A 17,832-nucleotide genomic window follows, 5' to 3' on the forward strand; every position below is an offset into this window, starting at 1 on the left:
TGTGCTTTATTCCTCAAGTTGATTTTTTTTTTTACACACGCCGCCGAAGTTTCAGTATACAAAATTATACAATGTAAACAAGCTCTTTGCTTTATAAATCGTGCCTAAATCATATTTATATTTTCCCATGTAATGAACATGGGATTTTATGGTATTTTGCAACAAGCAAGTAAATTTACAACTTTGGATAACTGATATTCTAATAAAAAAATTTCCGCTCTATAAAAATGGTCTTAGGATTTTATTTTTATAAAAACATTCTTTTAAAAATTATACGCAGTTAAAGTTATACATCAAATGACCTGAACATTGATACTAGTGATTTATATGTACATTCTGAGTTGCTCATACGGCATGGTGTTCCATATGAATTATAACTTTAGCTGCGTATAACTTCTAAATTCATATTTTTATGAAAAAAAAAAAATTATTCAGATATTTTTTGCGGAGCCTTGCCTTTTGTATATTAGAATATAATTCTTTCAAAGTCGGAGGCTTACTTGCTTTGGAAGAAAGATTTTTGCAATTTGTAAAATACATACTCCGTATACAAAATATGGAAAATATAAGCTGATTTTGGCCCTGTTTAAATTGAGAGTATAGAGCGTTTTATGGTTTGATTCATTTTAGGACAAAAACTGAACTTCACTGGGTGTTTGCAACAAAAAATATTAACTTAGGAAATAAATATATGTATATGCATAACATGGATTTGTTGGTGTTCTCTGTTTAAATCTGCAGTGTTGCTTCCCAAATGAGTATTTTTCTTTGCATTTTTTAGAATACTTAAACACTATTTAATACATTATCATATATAGAAAGAAAAAAAACGAAGCAAAAACGCATTTCATAATTCATTTTGCAAATATCATAATGCAAATAAAAGTGTATATTATTTTTTGGTGTTTATCTTCCGTCTTTAAGCTACTACTATCATGCTGTGTCTTCCTTTACTAGCGATCATCTTGAATTTCAACGTTTATTTTCTCTATAGTTTTACTTATTTACATTCAGTCCAGGTCGTGCGCTCAGGTCAGGTTCGCCACATGCGTTGTGTCCATATGTTGTATGAGGGTGCGCATGAAAGCCATCTCTTTGCGTGCGTTCTCTAATATCACTTTCGGATCATCTGAGGTGCAGCGCAAGCAGTTCGGTGCAAACACCATTGCCAGATTCGATGAGTCCATTTTGGTGCAACTCACCACATCAGCATGGGAGAATTGTTGCAAAAAGTGCACCAGGTAGGTCAAAACCTAGACGAATAATATCGGAAGATTAATAGTGAAATAAATATAAATATTCGTTTGTATTTTCGTACTTACCAATTTATTAAGCTCCGGCAGTTTGTCAACAATTTCTTTGGCTTTGTCCGGATCCTCAGTATTGACGCATTCCTCATAGAACTGGTCCGGAATGAGCGGATCATATAATTCACGGTACCACAGCTTCAAAAGACTAGCGGGTGCATGCGCATCCACTGTTTAAGTACAAATTTGATTTTTTTTTATATATTTGGTGTAAAGGAAATATATGTTTGTATAAATATTATGTAAGTTATTATCAGCAACTTACCCATGCTATTTTTATAATCAGGAACATCCCACCGATCTAAACGACTCTTCAAGCAATTCACCTCATCCACATCGGCGGAGACACGGAAAATTCCCTCAGTTTGTTTGCCGTTCAAAAGCAAAACCTGAAATTTAATAAAAATTATGTTTAATATACATATGTAAAAAAAAATAGCTTGCGACTTTAATAATTAAATGTGCTTACATGCTCTGACAGTGTAGTTTGTATCCACGGCAATTTGCGATTTGGGAACTTATCCTTTTGCAAGTCCATAACCTCAGCGATTGTGTTGCCAAACATGCTGACGCGTAGAATTTGATTCTAATAAAAAAAAAAACAAATATTGATGTCATTATTATTTGAAGTTTTACAAAACTGCACTTGAAGATCTGCTCTAAAATAGACTTCCCGTAATAACCTCGACTAGCTTTTTTGTGATTTTTGAAAAGCGCGAATTTCAAAAAATGTAGTTTCCGAAAGGGGAATGGATATAAATCTATAATCGGGCAAGAATTGTTTGCCAAAACTATTTGAGAAATGTTTTGCGGTGCTATAAAAACGACATCTCGGGTTTCAGTAATATCCATATATTCCATGTGTTCCCAGATTTATTAACCCGCTCTAAACAGCTACATTCTCAAAGTTATTTGTTATATATATTACAACAACAAAACATTCGTCATCACTGCACTTTTTCACTTCCACAAATTCTTAATTTATATATTACTCACCCTCGCCTGCTCAACTTCATCTTCCGTTGGCTTCTTCGCCTGCCGCCGACCATGACTACCGATACGATCCAAACGCCTGCAACAAACAGTTGCATAGTGTGAGATCTGCACATGTATGGGCCACTTGCCCACCTCCGGAAATGACGTGGCGAAGGCCGGATCACGATGCCGATTCATATAACTGTAAACGCAATAAATGTATTAATAATACTTGTATTTTATATCAAAAGTTTTCTTTAATCTTACTTCAACAAAGTTGGCTGAAATGTGGGCGATGGCGGCACAAAGGACAAACAAATCGCCATTAGCTCCCAGCCGCGAATGAGTGAATCACGTTTCGGGTTCTCCGTGGTCTGGCGGCATAGCTGCACGTACAATTCATCGCGTAGTCTATGGAATTTCATTTAAATTGTTATATTACTTCTTATATATGCATATATGTATGTATGTATGTTGTACTAACTGTTGCTGTGGCAGCGCAGCGACTATTATATCGATCGCTACCGAATTGAGACTCATGCCGACACGCGCCTTTCGATCGCCCATGTAAATTTGCACCAATTTGAAGAGTTCAATGGCAGTTTTCTTGTCTGATTTGTCACGTGACAACGCCAACATTGGTCGGCTGATGGGCTCCGGAGTCCAGCTCAGCATATCGCGCACCGAAGACTATGGAGAGCAATAATTAAATAATTTTTATGACTTGTCATTACTTGATTATTCTTTCTTTTGGACATTTTTATGCAGCCACCACTTACCTTTTTACGAAAGATGCCCTTCGAATGCAAATTCAGATTGTCGGCGGCGAATTTCTCAATATCACATTCCTTCATGCACACCAGCGTGGTGCTCAGGCCGCCCAAGTTGGGTGGTGCGCGCTCGCTGGGTGGAAATATTTGCTGAATTGTCGGCTTCAGTGATGGCGGTGGCAATCGGGGCGTACGCGACATGCTTGCTGTGCCGCCACCACTTTCATCTTTGGCATAATGGTGCAGACGCACACTGCCACCGCCCGTACCGACAACACCGGTGCCCGCGATGTTATTGCCATCAATGGCGGTTGAACCGCTGACGCCGCCCGACTGAGCAATGCGTGAAATTTGTCGATTTGGTGAGGGTAGTGTTTGTGATTGCTTTTGTTTGGTATCGGCATCGAGTTGAAGGTGCTGATGTGGTGGCAGAGGTGGTTGTGGTGGCAGGTGATGATGTGGCGCTAGTGCTGGTGTATTGGAATACAATTGATTTTGTTGTATTTGTGTTTGAGATCCAAGCTGATGATGACCAAGTGATGGTTGCCTTTGTTGGTATTGCTGTTGCTGTTGTTGTTGTTGTGTTGGTGTAGTGTGCGTTGTATGCGCGGTGTCATAAAATGAGATTTGATATCGTTGCTTTGGTTTTTGTGCGAATTCCGATGCGCGTTCGGCACCTTGACTGCCAATACCCTCGAGAACGGCTTCCACATTGTCGGAGCTGTAGAGAATGTGCATAAAATACAAACAAATGAATTTTACGTTACGAAAGTAATTGTAATAAATAAAATAACTTACATATCCTCACGTCCTGATGGATCATAAGGTGGATATTGATATGCGTAATAGGACACGCTGTCATCCATGTTGGCATAGTCATCAATCATGCCATAATTATGCTCCAAATATCCGCCATGAGTGTCTGAGCCACCATCCGAATCTTCATTATCTGGCTCGTGACCGGAGAGCGAGTGCTCCGATTGGCTATCCGAATGATAGGAGTCTGAATCGATTGGATCACCGAATACGTAATGTCCAGACAATTTGGCTTGCTCCATAATGTAGTTCTTCAATGGCAGCAGGTGTTGATGCATTTCCTGCATATCGGAAGGAAAACAAGAAGTTTCATACATAACTGTTTTATTTTTTAATTCTAAAGCAGTTCAGTTAGCACTTACCTGATCCCAATTGCTGTAAAGCGGCGATATATTGCCGTTATCGTACTCCACATCGCTATTGTCCGCATTAAGCAGATTGTTATGTTGTCGTGAGCCACGCGAGCGACGATGTTCGTGCTTGTTGCCACGCGAGCTATCATAGTAGTGCTCATTTGAGCGGCGGTTCGCCTGTTTGTCCTGCAAAATACGAATGAAATTTATTAAGTACAGTTCGTTAAGATCCTCTAACTTATAATTTCGTCGAAATATCGATCAGTATAGCTACGTTAGTTATTGGAAGAGATTAAAATACTCACCACACCAGTCGAGTTATGACGCAAAGAGCCAACCGAGCGATTATCCTGACTTTGGTGTTGCTGCAGCTGTGACGTTTGCTGTTGATATGCACGCGTGGCCGTCGACGAACGCTGCTTGCTGCGCGAATCCGTCGAACTGCGCGACGAATGTGTCAGCATGCCACCAATATTATCCGATGATGGAAAATTTTTCATACCCATGGTGGTAGCAACCAGATTATTTGGTGACGTTGAAGAGGAAGCAGCAACGACATCACTTAAATGAGGCGATGTCGGCTTAGTCAAGGACATGCGTTCCATATTCAAAAGTTCCAAGCTGCATGAAGAATCCTGCTTATGATGTTTGGTATGCAAGGGAGCAGTTGGCGAGTGACCAGGTGAATGCAATGCGGTGTTAGTGGCGAAAGCACTGCTGAGCGCATTGTTAGTGGCTTTCGAGGATTTTGATTTAACCTATATTCAGTGAGGAATATTTCGATTTAAAAAATAATATTTACTAATAATTACAATATTTCCACGCACCTGCGGACTAATGGGACTCTGTGGACTAGAGTCACTCGAGTGCTTTTTATTGCTGCTGCTGCCGCTGGTGCCCCCGCCACCGCTAGTGCCATCGCCACTTGTTGTCTTGGACGCGGCAGCGTGACGTCGACGCGAGAGTGGTGTATTTTCCACAGATTTGAAATATTTCTCATGCATGGAGTCATCGCTGGCCGCGCCACCATTTGCCTCACCGCTCGACTTGCGATACGACTTGCTGTGATGTCCTGCGGCTGTGGGATTTATGGCGGTTGACATGAAGCTACCCGAACGCGCCAGCGACACTTTATATTCACGTTCGCGCTCTGCAACAGGAAGAACTCCTTTAAATATACATACATACATACTCAAACAAGCAAAGAGGAAACTGTGCACTTACCGCCTGCATATTCTGCTGCACTGTGTTGCCTGCCACCCGAACCGCTGCCTCCTGAGCCGCTAATACGTTGGGCGCGTGGTGCCTGTTGTTGTTGTGGCTGGGAGTGCCTTTGATGTGCATAGGCCAGCGGTGGATACTGACCACTAGCACCTGTGCCCACAGCACTGCCACCGTCGGGCGAGATTTTTTTCTTTGGTTGTGGTGTGTGCGCCGAGTGCGTGGGCGAAGCCACATCCGACGACTTGGACGAGCAGTAGCCCGGCAAATGATGTCCTGGCAAGAGCTGCTGCTGCTGCGGTGAATGCGTTGGCGTCTGTTTATGATGACGATCGAAATATTTATCACCTGTTACACCACCACCAACACCACTGCTACCATTGCCGTTGCCACTACCGCCATAGGATGAGGCATGCGGTAAATTGTGCGAACTACTGCTCTCTTGCAACAAATCAAAGCTGCTGTGTGGGTTGTTGTTTTTGTTGTAAGCATATTGTAACGTAGGCGTCGTTGGACGGTAGATGCCGTTTATGAGCAAGTCGCCACGAAAAAGCAAAATGAAATGAGAAACGAAACACACACGGTGTTGTGAGCATGTTGGTGGGCATAGACTGGTATAGAGGAAAGCGCTATATAAAGCAAAAACACTCACCTGCCCTCTTTCCGTGTGCGTTGTTTCTGAAGTGAACCCAACCGCAAGCTTTCGCCAGCGCCAGCATCGTTGAAACGCCGATAGCCATGTATGCTGGACAAACTGGAATCGCTGGACTTGCCCGACTCTTTGTAATGATTGGTTGAATCTGAGTTTGCATATGTATGCGTGTGTGAAAATATATTGAGTGCATGAGTAATTTAAGTAGAGTTAGATGAAAAGTGATTTTTTACAAACGAAAATTAGTGCATGATGTAAAATGGTTTAAAAGTCGAGATTTCGTCATAGCAGTTAAAAATCATGGATAAGGGATTAGCGTTACAAATCTAAACCACGATATCTGAATTACCAATGGAAGCAGAAACGTTTCTCACAGCCTTCTCTTTAAAGAGAATATAATATTTCGATTGGGCGAGGTTCAATACTTTTTTAAAGAAAAAAACACCGAAACTTCAAATTAAAAGGGGAATGATTATTATCATTCGCATTGGCATTTATTTTTTGAAGGTTGTCTCTTTCAAATGTTGGCCACGGCTACGTCTCAGATGGTCTTTAGTTGAGTCCAATTTTTGGTGACTCGTTCGAGCCTTTCGACTGATAACTGGCGAATGACACGCGTGATGTTTTGCACCAAGGCCTGAATTGAAGCGGGATTGTCCGCATAGACTTTACGCTTCACATATCCCCCCTCTTGGTGGCCAATTGACCGACAAAATAAAATGACAGCTTGACACGACTCACGCGTCATCTGTCAAAAACGAATAGTTTGCCTGACGATTTTTACGATGAAAAAAACTTGAAGAACGAGTTTGCTTGAAATTTTGTGTTTCGAATGGAATCATTACTACGGAATCATGGAAAGTTTTACAGAAGTCTTTTGGAGAGTATACCTTATCACGAAAACGAGTATTTGAGTAACATTAAGCATTCAGTGAAGACCGAGAAATCATCGAAAAATTGCCTCATGCGAGTCGTCCTTTGACGTGAAGTCGTTAATAGATGCTTACCAATATAGCTGATGGAACAAGATTCATCAAACGCATCATTACTGGTGACTAAAAGTAGGTTTATGAATATGACGTCGAAAGTGTCCAACACTCTAGCGAATGGCGTGCTAAAAATGAGGCACAACCAAATTAACCAATATTCGCTCAAGACCGTCCCAGCCGTGTTTTATACAAAGTGTATAGAAAAATTGGATTAAACGTTGGCGTGCTTGCATGGGCTCAGAAGCCTGTTTTGAAAGTGACAATAAAGAGTTGTATTGAAATTCGACAGTCCGGGCCAATTTTGCTCTATAGTTATATTATACAATAAATTAAACCCAAAATATTTGGAAAATCTTACGTATTTCTTGAGATTATTTATACGAATCGAAATCTTTGAAATAATAGATAGATCTATATTCAAAATATACACACTAACATATGTGTATTTAAAAAATGAGATTTCTGATTTAGTAACAAATACTATAATACATATATACTTATGTATACATATATGTGTGCGAGCCATACACAGGCATTCAAAAATATTTGAAAGTACTTCTTCCTCTGAAGGTCTAGCAACCGAGCCAGATGGGCGGACAAGAAAGATGAGTCGTCTTGCAACTATTCCCACTTCATATTAAATATACACATACATACTTACATATATGTATATGTATTAATATATACTCCGCTGCATGCCTACAAAGGTACATACATATGTACATATGTCTGTATATTGTAGGTGAGCATGCACAAGTATCTATCCCGGCTGCGTTAATCTTTGGCGTATGTGCATTCTACTGGTACCCGGCTGTTGCAACAACAATAAATATGCATAAGAATAATTAAAAAAAATATAAATATACGAAGACCAAGACCAAGCCCAAGAGCTGGAGCACATGAAGTGACACACTGTCGCAGCACCGACAGCAGGAATAGTGTCAACGGCATTCAAAAATCTATAAATGTGCACGTGCATGTATGTGTGTAAGTTATTATGCTTGAGTACATGTGTGCATGTTCATTAATGGCTTAATGTCTTGTATGACTAGGCGAAGGCACACCGGCTCCAACAGCTGGCTATGAACGGCGTTATACAAAGAAGTACTCCAACCAATTTATCGGGAAGCCGCAGTGTGAATGTATGGATAAATTTGGATTGCTTTGAATTCTTCTACAACTACTGCGTTGCTTACATATTCATATTTGTATGTGTGTGTGCAGTGAAATGCAGTAGATATTTTTATTTATGGAGTAAATAGCTTACCTTGTGAGCGTCTCGAAGAGAATGGCTGCATGTCCGTGAACGATGATGAATCACCCGTTCCAACGCTGTGCGTACGTGTGTATGTAGAACGAATCAGCATTTGCAATGATAAATATTGCAAATACATATGTATAAGTACATGCAAATGTGGTGAAGTGATCATTTAAGCGCGACAAAAAAGGAATCGCACAATTTGAACGACGTTGCGGATGGCAATGAACGCCAGCAAGTGCGTGCCCAGTGAATTATGCGACACATATGAATTATGAAAGTAAGAAGAAAAGAAATACACAATTGAATTTACATTTCACAGACACTGAATTATTAATTTATTTGCATATACAGAATTATCCATACAATATACATATAGTATATATACACACATACATACGAATGTTACACTTAAATAAAGAAAAATCAAAAGGCGCTCGGGCTTGAACCAAGCATATTATGTATTACTCACCGAAAACTGTGACGCCCACGTGGACTAGAAATGAATTCGGCGGAGAGTTTCTCCTCTGAACTGGCGTGCAGCGGCAAAGCGTTGGCGCTACGGCCTTCCATGCCAGCGCTGCTGCGCTTGCCCCCACTGCCGACACTCCCACCGGTATTCGTGTTATTCATGGCGGCCAATCCTGCCGCTTCACGCGCTGCACTCCGCTGTGCGCGCAGCTTGCCGACCGCGGCCAAAGGTGATTGTGTCGCCGACGTCGACTGCGACTGTGAGCCTCCTCCTGTCGTATGCTGCGTTTGTGTGCTGCTCTCCTTGCGATCACTCGGATCCGTATTCTGTTTGAGCGTTTGCAATTTCGCCAGCGGTATGATATCACACTTGCTTGGCCGATGCCAGACGGTTTTCTGTGTCGCCGCATTGTAGTAGTAAAAGCGTTGCGTATTCGTATCGAACAATTCCCACCACTGTGATGAGTCGGTGCGCTTAATTGGTACATCCTGCGGTGCAACAAAAACAACAACAAACAAATGATATCAAATTAGAAATGTGTACAAATACCGCAATAAACACAAAATATGCAACAACAATAGCTAAAATACAGTTTACCACACTTTTGTGTATGTGTGTTTGTGTGTGTGCGCCTGTAGTCACTATAATAAAATATTAAATAGCTGAGTAAATTATTATGTGAGCCGGTCATGCCGCTTTAAATTGAGTTGAGCCAAGCCCCGTTGGTCGGTCAAGTGGCGGTCAGCGGGTGTGCTCAGTTGTGTGTGTGTGGGCGTATGCGCGTTAGCGAGATGGGCAAGCGACACACGATGGGTTGTGTCAAATTCAAGTGCCAACATGCCACGGCATATCTACATACCGACATACCCACGTAACCAATTAGATATGTAAACAAGTAGGGGATTAGGTAAAAAAAGCTGTTAATTTAGCTAAAAATTGCAGGAGACCTAATAGAAAAAATTTTAGTGACACACCATAGTTATGCTAGTTTCGTCGCCGAGAGCGTGACCAAGATCCAATAGATCATGGATTTGTGTATGTCCCAAACATAAAATAATTTTAAGTTTTAGAAAAGTTTTATAACGGTTGTTTCAATCATATTTATAATGCTAAGCGTTCTCTTAAAAAGTGAAGTTTTAACTATTTTCATATCATTTATTTCTAAAATGCCAAGTATTGTGTTTCTCACACTACAGAATCAAATAAAAGAAACAACAAAATACATTGTATTTAGTCGGACCTAAGTGACCCTGATCTACAGCAAGTCAAGGACTCTTGGACTCTCAACAGCATTCCTCGACATAATTTGAGCAATCTTTTCTGTCACTATAACAAAAATAACAATCAGTCAAATCAGACATCCGCACTAGTATTTGATTTAGATAGCTCTCCCAGGGACTGGTTCCTTTCTCTCAATAACTCGTAACGTCGACTCATCAGATACTTTTATGGTCTGTAACTTAAAAATACTTGTAGGCGATGCAACAAACTTATAAATTTTATCTTTTTTTTAATTTTTATACCCTGAACAGGGTATATTAAGTTTGTCACGAAGTTTGTAACACCCAGAAAGAAAGATCGGAGACCCTATAAAGTATATACATATATAAATGATCAGTATGTCGAGCTGAGTCGATTTAGCCATGTCCGTCTGTCTGTCAGTCCGTCTGTCTGTCTGTATATATACGAACTAGTCCCTCAGTTTTTAAGATATCGTTTTGAAATTTTGCAAACGTTATTTTCTCTTCAAGAAGCTGCTCATTTGTCGGAACTGCCGATATCGGACCACTATAGCATATAGCTGCGATACAAACTGAACGATCGGAATCAAGTTCTTGTATGGAAAACTTTCGCATTTCACAATGTATTTTCACAAAAGTTGGCGCAGGTTATTTTCTAAGATAATAATGTAATCTCCGAAGAAATTGTTCAGATCGGTTAACTATAGCATATAGCTTCCATACAAACTGAACACATAGTTACAAAAGAAATGCATCTGTGAAGAGTATACATATTAGCTTCGGTGCAGCCGAAGTTAACGTTTTTTCTTGTTTTGTCTGAAAACGAAGCTCATCTCACATTTGTGCTGAAATCGACTGCACATGAAATGACCCATCTAAATATCTAAATTAAAATGCTGTTGCTGTCAAAAGTAATATGAGCCGCGGTGCCCTTCAGCAGTGCAATCACACACACACACGCAAATGGAAGTGCACCGCGCTCGCTCCTAAAGCTTCATTCATGCGCAGTCAGCAGCTCTGAACACCCACAAAGTTGATTATTTACATATCGACACAGCTCCAAACATATGTACATATATGTACAAATAATGCATACGTATACATAAATATATATGTATGTGTGCATGTAAGTAGAAAACTGAAACAAAATTTATGTGGCTGGCGCATTGAAAACAGCTGGAATATGGCCAGCTATGGCAGCTGGCACTTTGTTGGTGTTATTTAAGTACATTTGTTTTTGCTTTCCCTAATATCAGATGTTTTGTACATTTTTTATCGCACACATCAGATGCTTGCTTTCATGCGTATGTACTACATATACATACATTAGGGTGCGTCAAAAGAAAAACAGATTAAGAGACCATTTTGTAGAGCATTAAATTTTCTACACAACGATGAGTTTTCCGATTTATAATGATTTTATTTTTCATTGAGTTCATAAGAAAAATAATTTGGCTTAAAAAATCAAACTTTAACCATTAATATCGTTTAAGCCGTCAGGTTTTTAAATTATAACAGATTTTTTGTAGAGCATTCAATTTCCTACAAAACCTATGAAACGAGATATTTTTTCACGTACTCGGTTGCACCCTAATATACATGTATGTATATACGCATGTTTATATATATGTATATATACATATGTACATATATATCAAATAGTTGCTACTTGAAATTGGGCCGATTTTAATGCAGTTCAACACACATACATCAACAACTTTTTCACCGCCATACGTCATTATTGTTGTTATCATAAATACCATCCATCATAATAATGGTTGTTGTGATTCGTTGTCAACGGATTGTTTTTGTTGCGGCCTGTCTAGCATGACCTTGAACTCTTGGTAGCTCAATGACGTTGCCGATGAGACCCTGCACGAGCGTCAACAAGCTGCGAACAACAAAATGTTAGTGTGGTGCTTGCAAATATGACAGCCTTCGCACTGCAACAACAACAACGACGACAAGATGGAAGCACATTGCAATCAGAAACAAGGATAAAAGTCACGTGGCCCTCGCAAATCCGAACCTAAACAATAGCGAAATGCCAACATTTGCGCAAAGATAAAAGCAGAAATGTAAAAAAAAACAAAGAAATAAATCTGCTTCACACTGCTATTTCCATTATGCTGCTAGCTGCGCGCTGAGGCCACTTGGCTTCCTTTTTCGTCTTTGCTGCTGCACTCGAGCAACCTTCAAGCGCGTGCCTTCGCGTCCAACCACTCACAGCGCTCACCACAATCCTTTCAACCTTTTAATCTCGCTCGCAGTCACATTCGCATTTGCACGCTGCGTGTGTCCGACGCTTGTCCTTCGGCTCTCTAAGAGTTATGCAGCGGAAGTCAGCAAATTGCAAAGAAAGGCCGCTTGTGATGCTGCAACATTTATGTAAGTATGATGCCTGTTATGCCACCAAGTAAAGGGTCTCACAATAAGAGCGCCTAGATGTTGAAATGGTATAAAAGATAGCGTGACTGTGTGATATAAATTTGATTTAAGAGAATTTTATAACAGCGCTAAGATCTTTGTCACATTGATCTAAATCCGATCAATTTTTAATGATGCATTGGTTAAGTAGACTTTAAAGACATGGTACGGGCGTGGCAAAATGTTAGTAATATCGAACTTTGAATTTGATGCTTCATTCACGTTCCTTTGGCGAGAGGGTTTGGCATCTATATCCAAAATCGTTCGATTTGGACATTTAAAGTGACTTTCGACCGAAATTGAGTTCATATTTCATTCATCACCGTTTCCACGACACTCAGGTGTACGTAACTGGAACGAACCTGAACGCTTATAAAATATATATATTTCAACAACAACAATACAATTGCTTCCCATTAATTGCCATGAAACACCCATTATTCGTCATGTAAAAACAAACAGCATCCAGCAGTAGAATATATGAACATTTGCTCACCTACACACACCATAAACCGCGTGAGAGTGTTTTGAGTGACGCGGGGCCCTTCATTACCAAACATTGCGAATGGCATAAAGCGAAAATGCAACACACAAAAATGTAAAAATAAAAAACACGAGCGCACTGTTTAACATCAAATCCTTTCTGTAAAGAAAGAAATGCTGATGCGCGTGATGATTCTTGACACACCACAAACACTCACTCGCTCTTGAAAGCAAACGCTTTGAAAACGCTACAACACTCTCAGCTGGCTGCTCGCCCACGCTGTGACGAACCATTAGCTAGTACAAACACATGCACGGTTATGCGTGTGACAGCGTGTGGGCGTTCGAGTGCAGTATTGAAATTCCATTCCCGTCCATTACCGCTATCGAGTGTTTTATAGCGTGACCTTGAGGTTTTGCATTGCCTAATTACAGGGGTAAAAAAGTTTGAAAAATTAAAAAAGTTAAGAGAACGCGAATTTTAAGGCATATTAAGCCATATACATACATGTAGGTATGTATATGGGAGCTAAGGGAAGTATTGACAAGATTCAGCCCATTTTTGACACACAGGCATATCATTGTCAAGAAAGGATTATCCCTGAATTTCAACTATGTACCTCAAACATTGACCGATATTTTCGGTAAAAAAAATCAGCTATAGATACTGGGGTTCACTTTTCGGTTCCTAATTTGTATACTGGGAAAGTGAATGTTTCAAATGGAATTTAAAATTGTGCTATATGGGTAGTAGGGGTGGCTGTAATCCAATTGCGCCTTTTTTGACACTGGAACACAAAAATGTCAGTGGAATGCCGCGTACCAAATTTGTTTGATATAGGTCCAGCAGGTTCCGAGATATGTGACCACGATCTTCTAAAGCTTTCTTATATCATCTCGAAGGTAAAATTTATTCTCTGGCGTATTTAGTTATGAATTTATTGCGTTTTTAGTAGTTTTTAACAGTACCGTTATATGAGGAGTAAGCGGGATTATCATCCATTTTCATAATGTCGGTAGGAGCTGGGGTCATGCCCACTTTTTCAAAAATTTTACCCCCCAGGTGCTCCATTATACTGCAATCCTCTGGGTCAAACTACAATTCTATATCTTCATTTAGCGCTTAGTTATGGCACTTTTTACGTTTTCCTTAAATAAAGTTTTGTGTGCGTGGCAGTGGTTCAATTACGCCTATCTACGAACTTGCATACAAAGTTTCATCAAAATATCTCGATTTTTACTTTTGAGTTACAACTTGCACGGATGGACGGACAGACAGTCGCCCGGATTTCGACTCGTCTCGCCAACCTGATCATTTCCCATGAAGTAATACCTCCCATGAAGTAACACCTTATCTGGAGGTTCCGTGGGAGAGTCTTGAGTTGCGAGTAGGTCAGGTTAAGCGGATTAAAGTCCCGCACTCCGGCTTTCGATGCTTCCTCCTACTATAAAAAAAAACCTTAAATCTATTTCGATTAGTTTTAGGTGATACATACAACCGTTAGATGAACAAAACTGCTATAGTCTGTAGATACAAGTTGCAAGAGTATAAAAATAAATTAAGTCAAAAATCATATATTTTTTAATAGCTTAGAAGATTTTTTAGTTATATTAAGACTAACAAAAAATCTGAAAAAAATCGGACAGCATGAAATAGAGCTTTAAACCAAATAATATTTCAACAATATCTATAATTGTACGACTGTAACTATTTGATATGGGAAATTTGTTGTATTTATTTTGCTGCGGCCTTGAAATCATCGCTCCACTCAAAAAAGCAAAGGTACGCAAGATTTCGTATTGTAAGTTCAGAATGCGGGCGCTACGCCTTGTTTAAGTAGCAATTGCTGTGTTAATATTTGCGCTTTGTTATCGCTCACTTTCCATATAACGGAAGATAGTGTGTACGTTAATTAAACATTAATAAAATTAAATAACCATAATGAGCGGCGCAACTATTGGGCAATGGCGTGGCGCGCGTGTTTAACTTTCGCTTTCAAATAATTTGATTGCGATTATCTATAATTTCGAACTATTTAATTTGATTTGCATTAATAAATACACATGCATATGTGTGTGTGCTCACTTACTGCATTGCACCACCATAATTATCGCAGAATTGCAAGCTTTTACTTTATTATAATGGGTTAAATGCGCTGCTGCTAATCCAAGAGCATTTTATGGATGCCACACAAGCACACACATACACGCGTGCATACCGACGTCCAAACAAGTGCCTACTCCTGTGCGCTTGAGTATCGAATTGCGCGTATTTATAGCATAAATACATACATACACTCACACATATGTACAAATTTTATATAGTGAATGTTTAATTTGAAGCATTTTAATTAGCTCGATGTGCATGTGTGCGTGTTTCGAGTTGAAGCAGGCAAATCAACTCACTTATTGCTCGCGCTACTTCATTTTTGTGCAATTTTTGTTTCCATTTCTATTTTTATTTTATTTTTTATTTCCTTTTCTATTTATTGTATTTGGCTCAATAGTGCTGTGGTTGCGGCTGGATGGTTGGTTGAGCATTGACTAACAGCACGGCCGGGCTGTATTTGATGATTGCCTGACTGCGCTGGTGTTGAATTAATTGAATTCTATCATCGCCTTCGCCATTGCTAGGGCAATCACCACTGACTGCCGCAGTTGTCGGCGCTGCCCATAGCCAAAAAGAACAACAACAACAACCGTCATTTTGTTGCAATAAACTATGCGGTATTTGCGGTGGAAGTGTGGTGGCGTTGCGTTGGCTACCGCTACACGATGGCGTGGCATGCAATACAAGGCTGTGCCACATCGGTCGCACATACAAACATACACTTATAAATACATATACATACATATAGATTTAAACTTATGTGTATTGGGTTGGGCAGACGACCAGTCAGGCACATGCCTCAAATTTTATTGTTTTGCGCTACAAAACTTACTAATACGAAACTAACAGGCATACCCAGTGGGGAAAGATTGGTTTGTTTGGAAGAAATTATATATGCAGCTTCTGTGAAGAATGTCGAACATCCAGATGTGCCTAACGTAACACACATATGAGTCATTTAGATGTGCTGTAGTTGGCTACAAACACCTGCTGCAATCACAAAAATACCATATCAAGGAATTTTTAGGTTAAGTCGAAAGCAAAACACTCTTCATCTCATTTCTTACTTTTGAGCATATTATGGTACGAATTATTTATGACTAAAAGATCAAACTTAACCTAAGAGTGGGTCTACAACTTTGCTTCCGCCGTTTTGTTTTTGTAAATTTAAGGCTTTATTGTATAAAAACGGTTACAAAAATGTTATTCAAAATATTGGCCGTCGCTAGCTACCACTTTTGACCATCTTTCTGGCAGCATGCGTATTCCGTGACGAAAGAACTCCTCATCTTTCGAGTCTATCCAAGTAACAATCCAATTTTTGACTTCTTCCATCGATCGGAATAAGGGGTAGTCAGATGGCGCAACGTCTGGAGAATACGGCAGGTGGGGTAAGATCTCCCATTTCAGCGTCTCCAAATATTTTTTGACCACCTTTGCGACGTGAGGCCGAGCATTGTCATGCTGAAGAATGACTTTATCGTGTTTTCCTCGTACTGTGGCCGTTTTTCTTTTAGTGCTCGGCTCAAACGCATCAATTGCGTTCGGTATCGATCTCCTGTGATGGTTTCACTTGGCTTTAGCAGCTCATAATATATCACCCCCAGCTGGTCCCACCAAATGCAGAGCATGTCCAGGCTTTCCCCATGACTTTCTTTGCTTAGGATTATTGTAGTGGACCCATTTTTCGCCACCAGTTACAATGCGATGTAAAAATCCCTATCGGTTGTGCCTTTGAAGCAGCTGTTCACATGCAAAGAAGCGCCGTTCGACATCTCTTGGTTTCAAGTCGTAAGGAACCCAGTTTCCTTGTTTCTGAATCATCCCCATGGCTTTGAGGCGTTTTGATACGGCTTGCTGTGTCACTTGCAACGATTCGTTTGAATAGCATCTTGGTCGAGTAATGCTTCCAATTCAGCATCTTCGAAAATCTTCTCCCTTCCACCACCATGCCGGTCTTCGACTTCATAATCACCAGTCTTAAAACGTACGTATCCGAAAGCATTCGAGGAGCCTCAGCCGCACTTTTCTTGGAATTAAAAAAGAAAAGCAAAATTTCCCGCAATTGTCGAGAATTCGGCTCAAAAAGTGACATTTTCAGTTGAGAATAAGTTTGGGATGCAAACAGATCTCTACAAATATTTTGTTGGGTTAGTGTTGACACAAATGTCCAAGATCGATATAAAACGATTTAATCGGTTTAATCGACCAGTGCTTGACCCTAGAGACATCTATTGGAAAACGGCAGAAGCAAAGTTGTAGACCTAATAAATATATCCCTGCAGGCAAAATCCATGTTACTCATTAGTTTTTATATTAAAAACGTAAAAATCACACCGCTTAAGGAAAATATGTGAAACGACAGCACGAATTTCACGAATAAATTTTTTGATAAGGCTATCAATTACCTCTGAGACAATCAACATCGGCTTAGCTAATTCTCTGGCCCTGCTCAGCGTATTTTGCCTTAATAACATGTTCAGAGTATAAATATGTAAAGATATTTAGCCAGAATGCTGCCCAAAAATTCTTGCGCAATGGCCTAACTTGCCTATATGGACGCGCCAGCCCTGAAGACAGTTATCCTCAATTTGAAAATATATAATAAGGAAGCCCGAAATCATTGTTATCATTTACGGAAGCATATTATTTTGTGAACTGAGCTTTTCATTGAGAGATAGTGGCTCTATTCCAATAAAACGGTCGATCCTCATGCTTTTCGTACTCCGTTTTGCGGCCGTTCTCTAAAGATATCAAC

General features: G+C 39.9%; 1 protein-coding gene across 4 annotated transcripts in view; it reads right to left on the reverse strand.

The window, feature by feature from the left end:
- LOC126751155 (uncharacterized) overlaps positions 1–17,832 on the reverse strand; it is a 34,000-nt gene continuing 16,168 nt past the window's right edge. Inside the window, exons 3-18 of one of the 4 annotated variants that reach the window (XM_050461176.1) lie at positions 8,814–9,301; positions 8,351–8,415; positions 6,095–6,242; positions 5,446–5,900; positions 5,049–5,371; positions 4,527–4,979; positions 4,231–4,407; positions 3,851–4,149; positions 3,062–3,773; positions 2,767–2,972; positions 2,550–2,693; positions 2,304–2,484; positions 1,777–1,893; positions 1,573–1,696; positions 1,323–1,477; positions 1–1,253 (exon numbers count right to left, since the gene is read on the reverse strand). In XM_050461176.1, the coding sequence (XP_050317133.1) occupies positions 1,029–1,253; positions 1,323–1,477; positions 1,573–1,696; positions 1,777–1,893; positions 2,304–2,484; positions 2,550–2,693; positions 2,767–2,972; positions 3,062–3,773; positions 3,851–4,149; positions 4,231–4,407; positions 4,527–4,979; positions 5,049–5,371; positions 5,446–5,900; positions 6,095–6,242; positions 8,351–8,415; positions 8,814–9,301 (4,272 nt within the window). In that variant the 3' untranslated portion in view covers positions 1–1,028. Of the gene's footprint in view, positions 1,254–1,322; positions 1,478–1,572; positions 1,697–1,776; positions 1,894–2,303; positions 2,485–2,549; positions 2,694–2,766; positions 2,973–3,061; positions 3,774–3,850; positions 4,150–4,230; positions 4,408–4,526; positions 4,980–5,048; positions 5,390–5,445; positions 5,904–6,094; positions 6,243–8,350; positions 8,416–8,813; positions 9,302–17,832 lie in introns of all 4 variants that reach the window. The other 3 variants (XM_050461174.1, XM_050461175.1, XM_050461173.1) reach the window with 3 other exon arrangements.

This window comes from Bactrocera neohumeralis, chromosome 2 (assembly GCF_024586455.1).
Source record: "Bactrocera neohumeralis isolate Rockhampton chromosome 2, APGP_CSIRO_Bneo_wtdbg2-racon-allhic-juicebox.fasta_v2, whole genome shotgun sequence".
Lineage (NCBI taxonomy): Eukaryota > Metazoa > Arthropoda > Insecta > Diptera > Tephritidae > Bactrocera > Bactrocera neohumeralis.